Source organism: Apteryx mantelli, chromosome 22 (assembly GCF_036417845.1).
Source record: "Apteryx mantelli isolate bAptMan1 chromosome 22, bAptMan1.hap1, whole genome shotgun sequence".
NCBI lineage: Eukaryota > Metazoa > Chordata > Aves > Apterygiformes > Apterygidae > Apteryx > Apteryx mantelli.
In genome coordinates, this window is record NC_089999.1 from 9,119,801 (window position 1) to 9,139,537 (window position 19,737).

Consider the following 19,737-nt stretch of genomic DNA (forward strand, 5'->3'; position numbering starts at 1 on the left):
AGGGCAAAAGCAGGGGAGGCTCTTGGCAGGCTGCGGGAGGTGAGGCACACTGTCCCGCAGCGCAGGGGACGGGGCTAGGCAGGGAGGTGGCAGGGCAGGAGGACACTGCACCTCTCAGTGCCACCACTGCGGCTCCTCCTGTGCAACCTGCCCGAGCCAGGGCAGGACAGGCCCGTCCTCATTTTGCAGGTTCAGGGATGGTAACAGGGTTTTCAGCTCTCCCGCAACAACCGCTCCCTGGCTGGGGTTTGGCTTAGCAAGGCTCACGCAAACCACGTGAGAGCTCCAGGGAGGCAGCGTCACGGCTCCAGGGAAGATGCCAGCACTCGCAGGTGTTAACACGCTTCCCGCAGCCCCCCCGGGCTCTGCGAGCTCTGCTGGGGCTCACGGCTTCCTTCCCTTTGCTTCGCACAAAGCCCGGGCACTGCGGTGCCAAGCCACGGAGCGCTCGACGGCTCCTGTGCTGAGCCGGGCAGGCAAGCAGCCCCGTTGCCCCACCGACGGAGCCCGTCCGCAAGCCCAGCGACCCCTCCTGCGCCAGCCTGCTCCGCCGCGGGGAAAGGCAGCAGCGTGATGTTTGCTCTCGGGCAGGCACAGCTTTCTGCTGAACGCTGGCAGTCGCGAAGGAAGCCCCACAACGGCTTGGAGGGCAGGCAGCCCCACGTGCCGCAGGCCAGGAGATCAGCACGAGCGTACACCTCGCTGCCTGGACGCTGGAGATGCCCACGGGGCAGAGCCAGCCCCCGGCCTCCCGGGGCTGCAGTTGGGACAGGGAGGGCAGCGCGCGGGCTCCGCAGCGCTTGGCCGCGCTCCTGCCCTTGCCTCTCCTTCTGCCCTCCGGGATCCTCCGCAGGGCAGGTTGGCACCGGGGCTGCCCCGGCCCCCGGGCGACACTGGCCAGAGGAACGTTACCTCGAGCCCAGAGAGCAATCAAACAATCAGAGCAAAGGCATCTAACCAAATCCTCCCGCCACCCTGGGAGACCACCCAGCAGCACAGCCGTTATCTGCCAGGGTGAGTGTTTACCAATAACGGGAACCAGCTTGCTGTTTTACTGCGAGCTTTATAAGGATAAAAAGAAGGGCTGGGCTTGAGCAGCTTGGAGACGCTGGGACACAGGCCGGCCATTTGCTCGGGCTGCCTAAGCCCCAGCTCAGCTGGGATAAGCTATCTGCTTTGATTGTTTAACAATTCCTCCTCCTTGCTCCCTCCAAAATTCCCTCCAAATCCCATTTAACACCCGTCTGCCTCTCACAGCCCCTGGCACCCCCAAATGCAGCACAGGAGAGGAGCCCGTTTCGCGCCACGGGCAGAAAGCTGGCAGGGAAGGAGAAGCATGACACGGGCCGGAGGAACGCTGCCGCTGCTGGAGAAAACCCACAGCTCCATCGAGCAAAAGCAAGCGGCTCATGCCCAGGCCCAGCTCATCTGCCGGCTCGGCACGGCAGACGCCACCCCACCTCTGCTGCCAGCCAGCCGGCCGGCTCCGGACCACACAAGCGCTGGGGGCTCGCGGGGCCAGGGAGAGAGGGCTCCAGCACGGCGGGACGGCCCGCGCCGGGGGGGAGAGGGGAACCCACGCCTTGCGCTGGCCCCACTCACCGATCAGGGGCACCACCAGGATGAACTTCCTGCACTCCAGCAGCGTTGCCAAGCTGCTGAGGTGGTCGATGAAGCCATTGGTGTCCGGGACCAGGAAGACGGGTCTGATCTCCAGCTCCATCTGCCTCACTTGACTCTGGTCTTTCAGCACGGCCTGAAGGAGAAGGACAGAGGGTGAGCAAGCAGGACATCGGCCCTATGAACTGTGGACCCCGAGAGCAGAGGACAAGCCTGGCTGCTGCGCCTGTTCCCCACAGTGAGGACATGGTGCCCAGGGGCCGGCAGGAGGCTGTGCCCAACCCACCTGCGCACCCTGAGCACTGACTGCGCGAGCGGCATGGCGATGGCCTCCAAGGAGCGCTCTCCCAGGAAAACGCAGCCCTGCCCAGGCCCCGGGGAAAACTGGCTGACACCAGCCTTGCAAATGGAGGTGTTTCAGGAATTGTCCCATTTGTGGGACTGGTGGTTGCCAGGACCGATCTGCACCGGTGCCACTGGCCCTACCCTAACACAAAACAGAGGGGAGAAAGCGGGGGTGGAGGAGGGAGATTCTGGGACTCCAGAGGGTAACGGCTCAAGGTGACAAGCTCCCCCGTGAAAACAAACCAGTTTGGGACACATAAGTCATGCCAAAAGCATCCTAAGACAGACCCCTGAGCAGGCAGCAGGAGGAGAGGTCTATGGGGAGGGGATGCTCGGCTGCAAGCATCTCGTTCGCTGCTGCACCAGGTCTTGCACATGCCGTGCCTTTTCCGACTACATCCAGCTGGGAAGCCAGGTGGATTCCAGTCCTGGAAACCCAAAGCACTGTCCTTGACTGAGCCCTACGCACCCACAGGAGGCCAGAGGGCTTCACACACATGGGGAGGGTCTGCTGGGCTTTACTAGCAACCCTCCAGGGTTGTACCCAGACCTTCAGATAATGCTTGTTGCCAAAAAGAGACCCAGGAGCTCACATATTACTTTAGATGCTATCGAAGGACTTGGGCTCTTTAGTAAGCCAGAGGCTTAAAAAACTCAGGATGCTATTCTAGTGCTTCCTCTACTTAAAAATAGCTTCCCTGGACTTGCTGATGTTTGTTGCCTCTAATAGGAACTGGTCACCCATGGAGCACAGCAGCACTGCTATGGAGCATGTCCACCATGCAAACCCTTGCGACACCGGGCTTGGGCCCGCAAGAAGCGCCCCAGGGACAGGAGGGAAGCCCAGCTCAGCCCTTTCTGCCAACCCCACTCTGCCCAATGCAACACGAAGTTCCCCCCCCCACCCCAGTAAGGGTCCAAACCCTCCTGCCATCATGCCAAAGCCTCAAAGGCGCCCTAGAACGATGAGCTGCACCGGCCAGCAGCGGTCACGGAAATAAGTGGTTTTTAACCCAAGTGTTGTCATCTGGCTTTAAATCAAGACGTCCTGATGATGCCACCTCCCACAAGTGTCTCCAGACAAGTCAGCAACCATAGCCTTCACCGTGTGCCTCACACCCTCTTCCTGGCAGTGCCGGTCCTGGGGACGCAGTTCCCACGGACCCAGAAAGGCAGATGTGCAGTGGGGAAAGTACACCGTGTCCCATCTGCTCCATGCTGGTGACGGGCCGGCCTGAGCCACGTGGTGCTAGCCAGACTCACGGACACCGCTCTATCTACCATCGCAGGGCTGGCGATGCTGGCACAGCATCTCTGCTCCTGCACGCGCTGGTACCGTCTCTGCAGGCACTCTGCCACCTTCCAGCCTGGGCTCACGGTGACTCGAGGGCCAGGGAGGGCTCTGCTCGCCCCGGTGGCACTGGAAGTTCGGCCAGGAGACGGTTTGGAGGCATGGAGCTGCCCTGCCTCCTTGCAGCGTCCGCGGGCAGTAAGGACAGCTTCAGGCAGGGTTTCACCCCAGTGGGTGCAGGGTGAGATGTTCCTGCCAGCGCTGGGGCCCTGCTAACATCGACCTGCCGCGGAGAAGGGCCCCGCGGCCAAAGCAGAGAGCCGAAGCGAGGCAGCACGTCGTCCCCCACGCAGCCACCAAGCTGAACGGCTCGGACCTCGCAGGAAGGGTGAGCAAAACGACGGGTCCCAGCGGAGAGCAGCCTCTGATGGGCAAAGACGGTCCTATGTGAGCAAGGAGACCCCGTCTACGCCCCAGCGCGGATCCTTGACACCAGCCCATACCGGCGGCCTCGCGAGCGGGGAGATCACCTACCCGCACGCCCGCGGGCCGCGGGGAGCCGCAGGTGACGGCGGGGGCCGCGATCCGGGCGCGACCCCGGGGCAGGTCCCTCGTGCGCGGCATTTGCCCCGGCGGCGTTCGCGGGCCGTACCCGGCCGATTCCTGGCAGCTGTGAGCGACGCCTGTGCCGGTCGTCACGTCCCATTCCGCTCCCCGGGCCGCCCGGTGAGAGAAGGACACAGGATGCGCCGGGAGTGAAAGAGCGAGGTCGGCGGGGAGCGTGCCAAGTCCCCTCGCACAGCTCCGGGCCGCTCGGGGAGCCAGAGGGAAACTCGCCTTTGCAGAGTTCAGAGGCCGGCAGCGAGATTTATTTTTGTTTGTGTGAGTAAAAGGCTGCAGAAGCCTCTGGCCAAGGGGTTCGGGGGGGAGGGGAGTGGCCTGTGATTCATACGGACTCGCGCTGGCCCCGCGCCAGAGATGAAAGGGAGCCCATGTGCAGGCCGGGGAGGCGAGCGCCGCGTTAACCCTTCAGCCGGTCCTCGGGGCCCGCGAGTGGCCCCGCGGCGCTGAAGGGGGGTGGGGGGGGCACGCGGGGCCAAGACTCGGGCCGCCTGCCTCCGGGGAGGCCTCCGCTCCGGAGCCACGGCATGACTCCGGGGTCGACCCGCCAGCACGCCCCCCTTCCGTGCCTCAGTTTCCCCATTGCTAGGATGGGGATGGTGGCCTGCGCACAGGTGGGGTTTGGAGGAAACCCCCGCAAGAGCGGCGGGGATCAAACAGCAGACGTACGGCCTCGCCCCAGGGTTCAAACCCTGCAAGATGGCCAGATTTTAGCCCTGATGGGGGTTAAACCTGCTCCGCAGCTCCATGGCAGAGCGACCCAGCAGCGCTGGCACGTGGCAGGGGACCTCTAAGGCAGGCAGCTCCTGCTCCCCTTGGGGCTGGCCGGCTCCACTTCTCCAGGCCCGAGGCACCTGCGAGCTGCAGCAGCGAAAGCTGCTGCCGCCGGCAGCCCCCGGCCCCTGCCCGGCATGCCGGGCGCCAGGGGCTTCTCCCAGGAGCTCGGCAGGAGCCGGAGGTGGCTCCCTCCGCTGCCCCAGCTGGTGGCAGCACTGAGATCAGACACTCCTGCGCGCACAGTCCCAAATTCCCAGCTCATCCATCAGCTGGAATCACCTGGGGGATTCCCCGGAAGCTGCTGCCCGGCCAAGGACTTCCAGTTTGGGAAGGGGACTGGCCCCCACCAGAGCCAGGCCACGAGGCTCTATTTTCTGCAGACCGCCACGGCAGAGACCTGAGGGTCGCCGCCACGAGCAGCGCGGGTGCTAGCAGGACAGCCGTGGGCAACAAATCAGCCCGAGGCCAAGTGCCACGGTGCCGGGCTGGCAGAGGGGCCTCGAGCCGAACCCCGCGGAGACCAGCGCCCTGCCACCTTTGGGACAGGTCTTATGGGGTCAGGCCACCCTGCGAGGTGTCACCATCTGCCACCACCTCTTCTGCCCCGAGCAGCTCTGGGCCACCGATCTGCTCTCCAGCAGCGGGGAAACCCGGCGCCGCTGCCCGTCCCAGCTCCGCATGCTCCGCGGGGATCGGAGGCGGATTTTCCAGGGCCGAGAACAATGCCTTTCTAGCCTCTGCTCGAGGGTTTCCTCCTTCCAAGGTTCGTCTGCAGCGTCTTCCTCAGGAGTAAACGTGCCCCGTGCCTGGTAGCAAGCCGGGGCCGCCGCCGTGGCGGAGCCGCCGTGGGTGGGTGTGCGTCTTCCGCAGCCAGCAGGCACCCGCTCCCAGGCAGGTGCGTGTCAGCGCGTGTGCGCCCGCGGCATTGTTCCTCCGCGCAGAGGAGAGCGTGAATGGGATACGGCTATATTTAGCGAGTTACTCACACTCCCGCCACAAAGGAGCGGCTGCATCTTAAGGGGGCGGCCGTTCCGTGGGCTCAGAAGGGACAGGAGCGCGGCTATTTTGGGAAGACATGTCATCATTGGCCGCCCGGTTAAGCTGCTTCTGTAATGCTGAGCAAAACAATAGCAGCATCCAGAGGAAGAGCCTGTTATGTTTCAGGTGGGATGTTTTCAACCGCTCAGGAAACTCGACCGCTCCCAGCGCACAGCAGCGGCACAAAGGACAGGGGACTCTGAACAGCATGGACCAAGGGCCTGGCCAAGCGGCGGGGGAGCCGCGGGCAGGGGCAGCACCGGGCGCTGGCGGGGGACACAGCCCTGCGCCAGCCTGGCAGCTCCAGAGCCGCCTCCCCCTCTTGTCCACCTGCCTCTCGCCCTTCCAAACATTTGGGCAGCACCCGTGCCCATGCCTGGCCTTTCAGCTCACCCGGACGCAGTGCTGCCGTCCCCAGCCTGCGGCAGGGGGTGAAATGTGGCTCTGTGTCAGCCTGGGTAGGCGATAAGGGCACGGACAGGTTGGCAGCGGTGCACGCAGCAGAGGAGACGGTGCAGGACCGCCAGGGAGAGCGGCAAACCCTAAAGCCGGGGCCAGGCAGCAAAGGGCTGCTGAAGGAAGCAAGCGGCTGAGATCTGAATCCACTCCAGCCTATCTGCCCCCACTTGGCGTGGTGGCTTTGGGGTCGAAGCTCCTGCAGAGGAATTGAGCTGAGCTCTCCCGCTCTCTTTGCAGTCGGTGCTGACTGCGGGGAAAGGAACAAACCGTCTGCCACCCCCATTTACTCTGCCCAGACCTGAACTTCCCCATCAGTTTGAGCAACAGCCCTACGTGCACCCAAGCCAGGGCAGTGACCCAAGGAGTGCAATGAAGGACAACCCCCCTTCGAGGCTGCCCTAAGTGTGACCACAGCGTTTGCTGTGGCTGGGAGCTGTGACACGGTGGACAAGCAGGGCTTCCCCTGCCAGGGGACACAAGGTAGGCAAGCAGGGAGATGAGCCCAGGCTGCGAAACGCCAGCCCCTGTGTGAATCTGGGGAGTCTCTGCCTACCAGAAGGAAGACCAGGACCCGTTTGCTTGCAGCAGAGGCCGACGGGACAGGGACAGCAGCCAGGAGACAGAGCAGAAGCCACGTTCCCACCCTCTGGGCCTGGCTGGGGTGCCAGTCCCAAACGCAGAGCAAAGGCAAGTGATGGAAGAGCAGCAGCGAATTGGGACAAGCATCAAGTGGATGATCTCCATCAGCAGCAAGAGCTGGGCAGCAAGAGGCAGGGAGCATGGCAAAGAAAGGAAGATAGTGCAAGGAAACCTGCTGGGAAGAAGAAAATGAATTTAGCTGGGGGAAGCCAACCCAACACCAGTCTCTGAGCAGGGGAAGACCTGGAGGCAGGAATGGCAGGATAGTCGAAGGGGCAGGAGCCAGCCAAACACCAGGCTGGGGCTTGCAATAGCAAAGAGACGGGAACACAGTGAGGTCGGGGACTCCTGTCCCAAGCAGGCAGAGGGAGCACAACTCCACAAGGCCCAGGTGAGGCCACATCATGCTCCCCTGGGGCACGTCTAACCCTGCCAACAGAGGGAGCAGGGAAAACTTGGCTGAGAGCCTTAAAACACAGAAAAAGAAAATGAAAGGCCAAGAGATGAAGGCACACCCTGAACCCTGGGTCACTGCCCACTTTACCACAGTCTCCATGGGAGGCAGCCAAGGCACCTGGGCTCTCTGGGCCCGAGTACCCATCACAACACAGGCACAACCATGTGGCCGCACAGGGAGAGCCGAGGCTCTAAGCTGTGGTAAGACAGAAGCCATATCTGCTGGACACAGATGACTTTGTGGAGCTGCAGCTTGTTCCCAGAGTAATGAAGGGGGAACTCAGAAAGCAACTGATGTTTGAACTCCACAGATTAGCACTGAACTAGAGAAATGGGATGAAACAGAGAAGGCAGAATGACCCCGGGTCCCAGGAAACAGTGCCCAAGCACAAAATCTCTTAAGATCAGAAAGCCACAGGTCAAGATAGGGAAGTTCAAGGAGATGCAGTGCTGAGCTGGCTCCGACACAGCCGCCCCAGGACCTAGCAGCGCTTTCTCTCTGAGCCCTTCCGCTTCTCTGGCTCCGGCTGCGTGGTCAGTACCAGGGCAGGGAGAGGAGCGGGGCCTGCACACATGTTCTGCTCCAGGCTGTTCCCAGCTAGCTTCGGACTGGATGACTTTACCGAAGCCCCAAGGACTTCTCCTCCACCCCGTACGTTCAGGCTCCAACTGCACCTCAGCTCTCAGCTGTGCAGCCCCTGAAGCTGCCCACACCCTCATTTTGACCTCTATCCGCCTGCGAGCCCCGGCCCCAGCACAGCTCAGGAGGAAGGGAGGAGCACGCCAGGGAGAAAGCCCCTGACACATCAGGCAGCCCCCACTCTCCCCGCAGAATGGGCAGCGGCGATCCCGGGGGCCCTGCTGCAGCTGGGCTAGTCGCCGGCGCTGGGATCTGCACACACTGCCCTCCCTGAACATGTGCAGTTCCTGTTTGCTGTGTCTGTACAAGGCAGTGGGAAGTGGGGAATTTACTTACACCTCCCGCTTAACAACCCTGGGAGGCTGGAAGGCTTCAGGCCGCTTTAATTTACAGCCCATCTCTCCAATCTCTCACTCGTTCACTGCTGCTTTCTTCCTTATTGTATTAATGTGACCCAGGTACCTGCCAACAATAATGGACTTGCTTGCGGGGGCGGCCCCTCCCTCCCGGCACAATTTATACCTTTGCCTTGATATGAATTTCTCAAAATTCAAATGAAGAAAGAAAAGGCGAAATCTGAAAGGTTGGGGTGGGTTTGGAAAAGTGAAGCGCAGTGGTTCTGGGCCCAGCGCCAATAGCCGGAGGGTACACATGTGCGCGCTCTCCCAGTAGGGCCTTCAGCAGCCCTGTTTTACAACCACCTCGGCACACACTGTAGAGTTCACGCATATGGCCAGACAGATGTGTCTGGCTTACGTTCAAGGCTGGAAAATGAAGAATTATGGAAGTGAAGGGCCCTGGGCATTAGAGAGGGCGGAGGTGAGGGGGAGGGGAGCCAGGGAGAATTTTCCTCTGCTGAGAAATCCTCATCTGGGCTGCGAGGCTGGAGGAAGAGGGGTTGAGAGCAAGCAAGGCAGCCAACAGCCATGCATGAGTCTGCTCTTAAAGCAACAGTGTGCACCGCCAGGCATCCGCTCCCAGCACGACCAGTTTATTGCACCAGTTCCCACCAGGAAACATCCTAAGATCGGGCCGGGGCCAGGGCAGGATCACCTGTATCCCTTTTTTTCCCCCCATAGTGATGGCAACAGTAGAACACACTCCGCAGGCAGCGCTACGACTGCAAGAGCAGTTCACAGACTATTTTTCCTGCCTCTGGCTCCCACGTGAACTCTGCTGTTCACGTCCCACCCTCTCCCTGTCTGCCTGTGCCCTGCTGCACAGGAAAGCTGATTTCTCACCCGGCCTCACTGCCACAGTGCCTGCGCCGCAGCCAGAGGGACAGTTTGCTGCCGGGTCGATGCCATGTTAGAGCTGTCAGCAAAGGCACTCGCCTCTGAGGGCTCCCTGGCGTGCTGACAGCTCCATGGAGAAGGGATGCCCACCTTCAAGAGGGCCCCTGGGAGTCCCCGACACATTCAGCTCAGGGCCTGCAAGGACAGGTCTTACCCCAGGGTAAGGGTACCACTCTGGGGGTGGTAGAGCAACACTCATTTGACCCTGTACACTGAAGCTAAAGCTAAGTCTGCTGCTGGGTTTCACAGAGGCAGCTTGGGGCACCTACCCCTGGGAAGCGAAAGGTGCTATGTGACATTCCCAGAGGCCACCATTCCTGAAGCACGGCAAGGAAACACCTGAGCACCACCAACAGAGTGAGACACAATAAGGCCATGTACAAAAGTATAGGAGCTCCTCAGCCAGACAGCCTGATGGACTCGCTCGCTGCAGCTGCACATCCCATCCTACCTGAATCTTGTCTTGACGACGCTGCTGCTCAGCTACTTTCCTGGCCAGTGCTTGCTTCTTGGCTCTGAGTTCCTTGATGTCAAACTCTCCACCGCTGCCTTCAGCCTCAGAATCATCTTCAAATGCCTCAATCAGCACATCATCTTCCTTCTTCCAGGAAATACATAAAGACAAAAACAAGAGAGAAGTAACTGTAAAGGATGCCGATGGCAGGGACTATGCTCATGCTCTTCTTCCCCTTCCAGCAGACAAATCCCTGCTGTGCATGGCTGCCCATTCCCACTTGCTGATGGGTGACTATTTCTAAACATCCAAAAGAAGCAAGCAAAATAAATAAATAGTCAACATTCAGGTAGTGACAAGGTGAGACACAAGGTAATGGGCTAGGGAGGCCAGCGACCAGGCAGGGGAGGGACAGCCCTGCTCAGAGCCCTGTTCTGAAACCAAACTCTTCCTAGCTGTGGAAAACTCTTTCCACAGCCTTGGGCAAGTCACTGATGCTTTATAGGCTTCACTTCTGTAAAATGGGGAGCACGGTGTTTCCCTGTTTCTCTGCTTTGCCTGTCTGTTTAGACTGTACATCCCCAGGAGCAAAGGCTGTTTCTCTTCACTTGTCTGCACCCAGGGTTTTACAATGCTGCTGCGATACCGCTGCCTCATTAGAGGCTAGACATGCAAGCTGATCATCTTGACAGGAAGCTCAGATCCATGAACTCAGGAGAGCAAAGAGCCAATTCCAGTTCTCCGTTTTGATCTCAGAATAGGCCAGAGAGATTCCTGCACACACCCCAAAACTTCAAGCTGAGCTGGAACAGATGTTTTAGAAAGAGACACTCAATCTTGATTTAAAAATCCCACATGATGGAGAATCCGCTACGTCTCGAGGTCAGTCATTTCAACAGTTAATTACTTCCTCTGTTAATATTTGCATCCTACTTCTAGCTTGCCTTTGTCGTGCTGCTTCTGGTCAGGAACCTTGTATTTGCTAAACTTAAGGGTCCTGTTTCTCCAACCTCCTAACTGCACAGGTGCTTCTGGACCATGTTACATCTTCACCCCCTCCTAGATAAACTGCATGCAGTGACCTTCCCTTGGCTCTCCCCACTGGGAGGTCTCCAGTCCCTTCGCATTTTGCCTGCACTGCCTCAGCTGGAGACCCCAGAACAGACCATGCTGCTCCTGCACCAGGTGAATTCAGCGCTGGCCTGTCCCTAAGTGTCCAAATCCCCAGGACATGGGCGGGCGGGAGGTGATGGCCGGTGTCCAGCTGGGGATCTACCACAACCCAGATCCCTCCCAGCTTCACTGTTCTCCCTAAGGGGTCCCAGCCTGCCTGGGATTCCAGAAGTCCCTGTTCCTTGATGTGTGGCCTGACAGCAGCTGGCCACAAACATGTGCTGCCCATGAACCCAGATCTTCTGCTGACCCAGACAGTCCCCTTGGCCCAACCAAACCCCCTGTTTCCCATTGCAAGCGATCATGGGCCTTCCCAACCCCTGCCATTAACAATTTCCCTTCCCCGCAAAAAAGCATGGAGCTGGAAAGAGTTCCCAGGAGGACCCCCCCAGAAAGATCTGCTTTGAGCCCAAAGAGGGCTGCAGCGGAAGGATGCTGCACAAGGCCAGCCCTGGGAAGGAACAGGAGAGCACTCCTGCACTCCCGACCCAGCTCAGGCTGCAGCAGTACGTTAGCTGGACCAGCAGCGCCCGAGGGACTTGGGCAGGGAGACTGCAGGCTTAATTTAAACAATCCCAGCACTCCACGGCTGTATACTCAATCATTTCCCTCAGACCCACACACACGCCTGGCCGCAGAACCCAACAACTCTTCTCTCCTTGTGACTTGCTAGCCATGGGAAGGAGGAAGACGGAGCCCTCAAGCTCACTTCCTTCTCCCAGGACAGCAGGGGGGATGCTGTGAGGGGGACAGAGATGCACATGGGCCTCAGCGAGGAGTGCACGTCAGATGCAGATCTGCTGCGGTGTTTTGAGTTGAGAAACGCTTGCCAAGGCTCCAGGGTGGTCACGCTGGCAAGTCGGAAGCTCTCTTGTGCTCGGACCCCAATGAGGAAGCTCCAGGGTTACGCAATGAGCTCACAGAGAGGTTCCCACAGCTAAGCAGCGGCTGCAGGGACTGGGCAGGGGGGAGCTGGCCTCCACCTCGCGTTCATTCACAACACGAACAGGAGGGCCCAACCCAACAAGTGCTCGAGAGAAGGACTGTCCGTGTCTGTGACACTGGTGGAACCCAAAGATCCCGAGACACCACACACTTTCAGCGGGGTCAGCCTGAAAACTTTCTGCACAGCCTCCAAAAGAGGACAGGGGATCCAGGTCTTCCTACCTTACAGAGATGTCTCTCGCTGCTTGGAGTTTTGCTTTGAGCCCCTACACAAAAAACACCTAAAATTTGTCCCTGGAGCCATCTGCCAGGGCTCTGAGTGGTGAGGAGGGTGCCAAGCACCTTCTTGCTACTGGACTCTTCCAGTGTCAGCAGTTTTGGGGCACATGGGGACACACACCGCGGGCCACCCAGCACCGGGAGAGGCGAGGTGCTGTGGCCAGCATGGGATGATCCCCTCGCCCGCCTCCGCGCATCCGGGAGGGGGGTGCCTGGAGCAAGCCTGGGCAGAGCCGGGCCACCCAGCTCCCTGCTCCAAATGCCTCTGCCCTTCTCTACTGTTTCCCTGGCCTTTCAAACTGCAAGATTAAACACAAGAAAAGAGTCAACCTGCAGAGCGGTTGGCAGGGCCCTTAAACACACACACGGAGCCTGGAGTGAAGCAAGGCCTACAGGAACAAGCAAGGGCAGAAAAACAAGAGTTGAATTCCTTAATCACATCAGGATGTGAGAGGCAGGGGAGGGACGGGGCGCCAATGTCAGCTCTTCCTGTACGTGTGCTGGAGGCTGGAGCTCAGGCCTCTGCCGCAGCTAGCTCCACGGCTATAAACTTGATCCTGAGGCTGAACCCTGACACCCCCTCGCCCACCTCCTCTCCCAGGGCTGCAACGCTGCACGTTATTAAAGCTCGCTCCCCCCTTCGAGTATTAAAAAGCAGCATCTGGAACTCATAGCAGCGCGCAAGATAGAGGCGCATGGGTTGGACTGGCAGGAAAGGGCACGAGCAAAGTACACTCAGGAGACAAGGGCTGTACACCATTTACCCCCCTCCTCCCCCCCATAAAATGCACACGCAGCTACACCGGCTATAAATAGCGGGAGCTGCAGGGCAGGCAGAGGCTGGGCCCCACAGGGGTGATTCTTCCTTCACCGAGGCGCGCTCTTCCCGCACGGTACCTGATCTTCCAGTTGTTTTCCCTCTTGGCTTCCCATTTCCTTTCCCATGGCGTCTGGGACGGGTGCCACTGACACATATTTTCCACCCTTGAATGCCAGCAAAGGCTCTTCTTGTCCACAAAGGGCTTCCAGGAAATACTTCAGAACTGTGACCCTCTTGCAGTCGGCTGCAATAACCTACAGGGTGAGGACGAGGGGGTTGAGGAGAGGGAAAGGAAAACAAAGTCAGTGCAAAGGGGAGGCGGACAGGCAATGGCCAGAGGGAAAAGTGCGGGGCTGTAGGGCCCAGCAGCGCGCAGACAGCCCGGCCCAGCACCCAGCACACTGCAGGGATGTGCGGGCTGGGGGTTCCCCTCTGCTTTTAAACAGGGATGGGAGGGATCGGCCCGTGCCTCGTAGCCCGGCGTCCCTAGGGAAAAGGAGGCAGGCGAGCGCAGGGCCAGCCATACCCAGCGCCGATCGCTGCAGCTTTCACGGAGCAGGTCCTGGCCTGCCCTCACCATGTCCCCAGAGCCACACAGCTGCTGGGGTCAGCCAGCCCCCTTCCCAGCCCCACTGAGACGGGGGAAGTTCTGCTAAAGCATGAGGCAAATGATGCGGCCGGTCTTAGTGTTTCGTTTCAGCTAAATCATCAGAATCCCCTTGGGAAAGCAGGAGGGGTCGGGCGGACGGCTGCTGGGGAGGGATACGGCAGCGCAGAGCCGGCAGCTGGGGGCATTTTGCAAAAGCCAAGCACCACCTCCAGCCCATCCCGTCCTGCGGGCCGGTCTCACGAACCAACTGGGGAGCCAAGAAGGCTGGGACTGATCCGGCCAGAAGGCAACGCAATAACTCGGGTAATTATCCAATTTATGAGGCTCTCAGATGAAGTTTCCAGAGCATGGGAGCCTGGTGTCCAGGCAGCCACGTCCTGCGCTGTGCCGGCCTCCACCTGGGCCTCCCTGCCGGTCCCCTGTACCTTCCTCCTCTGATGCCTCCTGTTGATGGGTGTCACCCACGAAAAGGAGGAGCTTTTATCGGGAGAAAGTCAGCAAACGGGGGCTAAACGTGCTAAAAAGTATGGGGACAAAGTTCATGTTCGCACCGCTGCCCGAGTTCCTCCAACCGCTCCGGTTTCGCTGCGCTCACGCAGAGGGGAGCAGCCTCGGAGCCTCCCTGCCCGAAAAGGGGAACGTCGGCAGGGTCGCGGCCAGACCTTGCACCGAGACTCAACCAAGAGCCTCGACAGCCGGGATGCCAGGCAGGAGATGCCGCCTCTTCTCCCGCCGTGCTCCGCTGCCGCCGCGGGCCCGGCCCCGGCTGGGCCGAGAGCGGCCCGTCGCCCTCGCGGCGCGCGCCCCGAGCAGCACGGCAGGCCGGGCCGGGGTGCGCACAGGGCTGGCAGCGGCCCGCGGCGCGGCTCCGCTGCACCAGGCTGCCGTGAGAGGAAACTTCTGCTCTTCCACAGCGCTGCCAGTTTCCTCTCCGCGGGCTAATTTTAACCGCCGTGTCTCTGCAGTGCGTGTCGAAAACCTGACCCCCCCGTGACCTCCAACCTCCCACCCCAGCTACTGCCTGCACGAGGCACCCTTACATAAGAGGAGCCGGATTCGCCTCCGCTCGCGGCAGTCCCTCTCGGAGCCCGGCGACTGCGCCGCCACACCGAGGGGAAGGAAAAACCAGCCCCTTCCTCCCCCTGGGAGGCCGGCGCTGCTGGCGAGAGGCGGCGCGAGCCGGGCAATTCCGATAAGCCAGTGTTGCAGGGAGCGAGGGACCCCCGACCTCCAGTCGTGCTCCCAGAAAGGCGCCGTATGGGAAGGAGCTGGGAAAAGAGCAAAGGCAAGGGCGACGAGGGCTCGGCAGCCAGCAAAGCCCGGGGAGCGGGTCGGGCTGCCGGGAACCCTCTTTCCCGGGAGGGCCCGCGGCTGCGTGGGCCGTCCAGGCAGGAGCAGCCCCAGCCAGTGTCACAGAGGGAACGTTTCCATCCTCCTGGCTCTCCTCTAGGAACGATGTGGTGAAGGGGAAAGCCAGGAGGAAGCAGGAGAGTGGAGCGGGAATGACTGCCGCAGGGAACATCCCGCATGCGAGCGGTCAGGCTGCAGAGGCCTCGGGGGAAGCGGTGGAAACCTCGCCGCCTGGTTCACTTAAAGCCAGGCTGGCTAACGCCGCGGAGCCCGGCTTGCGGGAACCCTGCCTGCCTCGGGCGGTGTGACTTCAGCACAGGGATTTTCCACCCGAATATCTGCCGCTCCCTCGTGCCCAGGCTGCTGGGGGAGCGAGGCGCCCGGGCAGGCCCCGTTCCACCGCGAGCGCAGCTGCAGGGATGTGCGTGGGTCAGCACAGGGGCTCGAACCCGGGCTGTAGGAGGGAGAGCAGCTAGGCGAGAAATCACGTGCAGTGGGACGCGAGCACACAGCAAACAGCAGCAGGGGAAGGGGACAGGGACCTGTGTGCTGGCCGGCTAGGCGGGAAGAGATCGGCACTCCTTCCTGACACCATTCCTGAGGGATTTCTCAGGGCACCTCTAGCATTCAGTGCAACCGCATCTAGTTTAGGATCCACGGTGTTTTCCTGTAGCATCTACGCATGAAGGGCTGCGTGCTGACACAGCTGCGGTGCAGCGATGTCTGCACAGCAAAGGCTTAAATCTCGACTGTCAGAGACTCCTGGATTGGGACTGATCAGGCGTATTGCAGAAGAGCTCCTTTCCCCCAGCTGGGCCGGGGATAAGGACAGGAAGGTTCACTCCTTTCTCCCCTGAAAAAGAAACAGTTAGGAAACAACAGAGTTCCTGCCAAGCCAGCGCAGCCCAGTGCTGCCTTCAGCTCATCTGCTGGGAAGAAAAGAGCCCAGCCGAAGGCCCATGACATAATGCCACAGTAACTTCTCATGAACACATTTTTCCAGGCCACATGAATGAAAAACAGGGAAAGAGCAAATGCTCTGTGCATCCCTGTCACGTGCAGCCCCAGGACGGAGCCCGGCTCCCGGAGGACGTGCCAGAGCGGCGGGCTCTCGCCAGCCGGCGGCTCCTGGAGTCAGCCCGGCCCTGGCCCGGGGGAGCCCCGCCGCCGAGACGCTGGGAAACAAGTGACCTGTGACTGGCACCCAGGTCACTAGAACGGCGGAGCAGGGCCTCGCGTGACACACAGCAACCTGCTTTGTCAGAAACTTCCTGTTTCGGAATGGAAACGCGAGTGCCCGCAGCAGCGCCGGGATGCCCGGGGCCGCGGGGCCGCCCTCGGCCTCGCACCGCTCTCCCGGCCCGTGGATGCCGCAGCAGGCAGCAACGCGGCAGCGCCGCCGGGGCTCTGGGAGCCGCATCCGATCCTCCGGAAAGAAAGGCCGCGTACCAAAGGAAACGGCGGCGATGCGTTGGGCGACGGGGCAGCGGAGGCCCGGGCGAGGGGGGGAGCGCGCCGCCCCGCATGCCCTCCCCCCGGCCGCGCCGTCAGACAGCAGGAACCGAAAGCCAGGCTTCGAGCAGCCGCTCGGTGTGAAAATAGGCCTGACACGCACACAGCCGCTCGCAAAGGAAAACTGAAACTGAGAATTGCTGAAGTGGTCTGGTGCCCTCGTACGTGACCCGGGCTCAGTTCCCCAGGGCTGGGAGCGAGCGAGGCATCGCGGAGGCCCTCGCCGCCGCGGTGCCTCCCGGCGGCACGCGCCCTGGGACCGCGCGCGGGGCGGCAACGGCGGCGGCTTCGGCTGGGCCCGGAGAAGAGAGGTTTCTAATCTCACGCTAGATCAGACACGCTAACCACCAACCCCGCGCGCCAGCCACCCACAGCCGGGCTGGCGGCAGGCGAGGGCACGCTGAAGAGGCGCATTAGCACGCCGGCTGCTAATTCATAGGTCATACATTAACATACTAATCATTGACTACGACACAGCAGGACACACATTAACACACACTAACTGCCTGTAAAGACCCAGTGGGCTGCGCATTAACTGTACCAGCTGTTGTAGTTTCAAAGCCACTTTGCAGCTTGAACGCTATCAGGACACCCCTCCTCGTGTTGCCCGCTACAAACCTCGGAAAGGCCGAGATCAGAGTCCCCGGGAGGGTCCTGAGGTCTAACCCCAGCTCTGGGGCTGGTGCCCTCCATGGCCTTTGCCTTGTTTTTCCCCACAGACCTTTTGAGATAAAGCAAAGGCAAAAGCTTCCACGAATGCTGCGTGCTGCTATTTAACAAGATGAGCCGGTGCTGAAGCCCTACGCAGGGGCCGGCCAGCCCTGGTCGCAAGCAGCCGCAGCCCTGAAGACGGCATGTGTCTTCCAGGAGATTTAAGGGGAGGGAAGGGACTTGCTCTGGGTCTGGGGGCACCTGCAGCTGGCACTCATGGAGCGACCGCCGGCAAGCAGCCGTGGCCTCGCTCGGGGCCGTGCACGCAGAGCCACGGGGCAGCCCCTCTGGCCGGCCGTGCTGGCAACGGGGCAGCCTGCCCCCTTGGCACTGCCGGCTGCGCTGCTCGGCGCACGGCTTTCCCGCAGCAAAGCAAATCGCTGTCACACCCACCGCCGCCTTCAATCAACTTTTACAACTTGCTAATTTTACGCAGCGCCCTAAAGAGCAAATAACTGGGAGGCAGGAATGCAGGCTCCTTCAGCTAGGCCACACGCTTCAAAGAGCCTCCGGCGGCCCAGCCAGCTGGCCACGGCACCGCGCTCGGCGGCGGGGACCGGCCACCTCGAGGGACTCGGTCCGGAGCGGGCGGCCCCCACCCAGCGCCCGCTGCCAGCAATGCAGCAACCTCCGGCAAGGCCCGCTGCCTTCGGCGGCGCGGGGAGGGATCCCAGCAGCTTCTCCCCGCGAAGCCTTAGCCTCCCCCCCCAGCAAATAGCAGGCAGGCGGCTTTGCAGAAGGGTTTACTCGGAGGACGGGCTGCCACTCTCGGCGCAGCATTCCTGTGTGCGAGGGGGAGACACGAGCACATCCCGACAGCTGGATTCAGAAGGGGAAAAGGACAGGAGAAGCTTGAGTCATAGCACGGAGAGATCCCATCCCAGAGTCGGAGATGGGAAAGGGACAGGACCTGGAGTCAGAGCCAAGCTAAAGCCTGATCCAGCATGGAGATAACACTGTTTTTGCCACATCAGTTTAAACAGGGCTTGGTTGGAGTGAAGTAGCTGATTTATGCTTAAACCAAGTTAGCCCCAAACGATTTAAACCACGAACTGTCTACATGGCCCAGCTGTAACATTTGCACTGATCCTATTAAAAGATTTACTGAGGCCACGGCTAAATGCCTCCAAATGCCCTGCACCCCCTTCTCCGTCCCTAGGGAGCCGGCTCGGAGGAGCAGAGGGGAGCAGAGCAAGCTGTAGGAGGAGAGCAAAGGAAAGAGCCTGGTTTGGTGTCATCCCTTCAGGGTTTCAATCCCACAAACTCACGCAAAAGTGCATTTGGGTTTAACCCTGGACCTAAAATGGCCCAGCTTCTCTGGGCTTGGTCCCTGGCCAGGATGAGGCCAGGGGAGTCCATTGCCCTGGCCCCAAATTCAGTTTGGAGTGGTTTGGCCACCCGGGCACAGCTAAAGCCTCTGTCACGGCTGGGCAGCAACACACTCACACCTGGATTTCAACACTGGTTTCTGCAGCTGGGCGCTGACACTAGCAAACTTCTCATCTCAACTAACCCCACAAGCAGCCCCGGTGGAAGAGGCTCTCCCATGTGTGCACCTCTGGGCACGACCCGAGACAGCAACTGCAGCTGCCACAAGGCCCCACACAGGGCACCTCTGGTTCTGACAAAGCTCAGTGCTGAACTGTGCGGGACACAGAGCCAGCACGGGAAGGCCCAGGCAGGAACCAGAGACCGGAGCTGGCTACACAAATTGGGAAAGGCTGCACCACATCCATATCCGATGCTCCATCATAGCAGAGTGAGGTGCGCAAGAAAACGTCCAGGGACGACAGAGAAGCTCAGAAGCACCGTTCCAATTGCTCTTCCCTGTTACCATTGCTGGAGAAGCAATTTCTTTGAAAAATAGGAGCTCCTCAAAAAGAAAGCATAGGCAATGTCTTGGCCAAACATCTCTCCTGGTGTACTGAGCCTTGCAGAGAGGCATGGCTCCAGCAGCTGCACTCTCCATGGATTCAGCCGAGTCAACGGAGCAGATGTGCTCACAGCCTGCCAAATGCTTCCATCTTTCCAACCCCAGATACGTAGCTCAGATACGGCTTTGACTGGCCTTTAAAACTGGAAGACAGGATGGAACGGGGTCCAACTGTCTACCACCACCACGGTCTGCCAGGATAAAATCAGCCTTGCTTGTCCCACACACTGATGCAGAGGAGAAGCACAGATGAGGTAAAGGTGCAAAGCTGGGGATATGGCAGATCCTAGTCAAGGTATCCAGTTTTTAGTATCAGAGGTCAGATACATTCTGTGGAAGCCCCGGGTGGCCTACACATACTCTTACCTTGCAGGTCATCAAACTGCACTCAAGGCACTGGTACTTGTTGCTGTTGACAGCCGTAGGACACAAAGGTGAGACACATCAGTGACGCGGAGGAAGCCGCTAGCACTTCTGGGGATTAGGGTCTGCTCTCGACAACCCCTCCCCAGAAGTGGGCATCTCTGCACAGATGTGCCAAGCTAACAACCCTCCCCAGAGCTGCCTGCCTGCCAGGGGCCAGTTCTCTCGCCCTGACTGGCACCTAGTGGCTGTGGGGCAGGAATACAGATTGAATTTTTACTGATCTAGGCCAGAAGAAACTTAAATTCCGCATGGAAAACCTACACTGCCACTGGTCCCAGTCTACATCCCGCAAATACTTTGTGTCATAGCACAGCCTGGCACTGCCCTACAGAACATCTCACAG

At 60.2% G+C, this 19,737-nt stretch overlaps 1 protein-coding gene across 2 annotated transcripts in view; it reads right to left on the reverse strand.

Annotated features, from left to right (window-relative positions):
• Positions 1-19,737, reverse strand: part of SMG6 (SMG6 nonsense mediated mRNA decay factor) — a 117,899-nt gene that overhangs the window by 6,222 nt on the left and 91,940 nt on the right. The window contains exons 14-16 of one of the 2 annotated variants that reach the window (XM_067309919.1): positions 12,930-13,106; positions 9,633-9,779; positions 1,603-1,756 (exon numbers count right to left, since the gene is read on the reverse strand). In XM_067309919.1, coding sequence (XP_067166020.1) covers positions 1,603-1,756; positions 9,633-9,779; positions 12,930-13,106 — 478 coding nt within the window. Of the gene's footprint in view, positions 1-1,602; positions 1,757-9,632; positions 9,783-12,929; positions 13,107-19,737 lie in introns of both variants that reach the window. The other variant, XM_067309918.1, reaches the window with a different exon arrangement.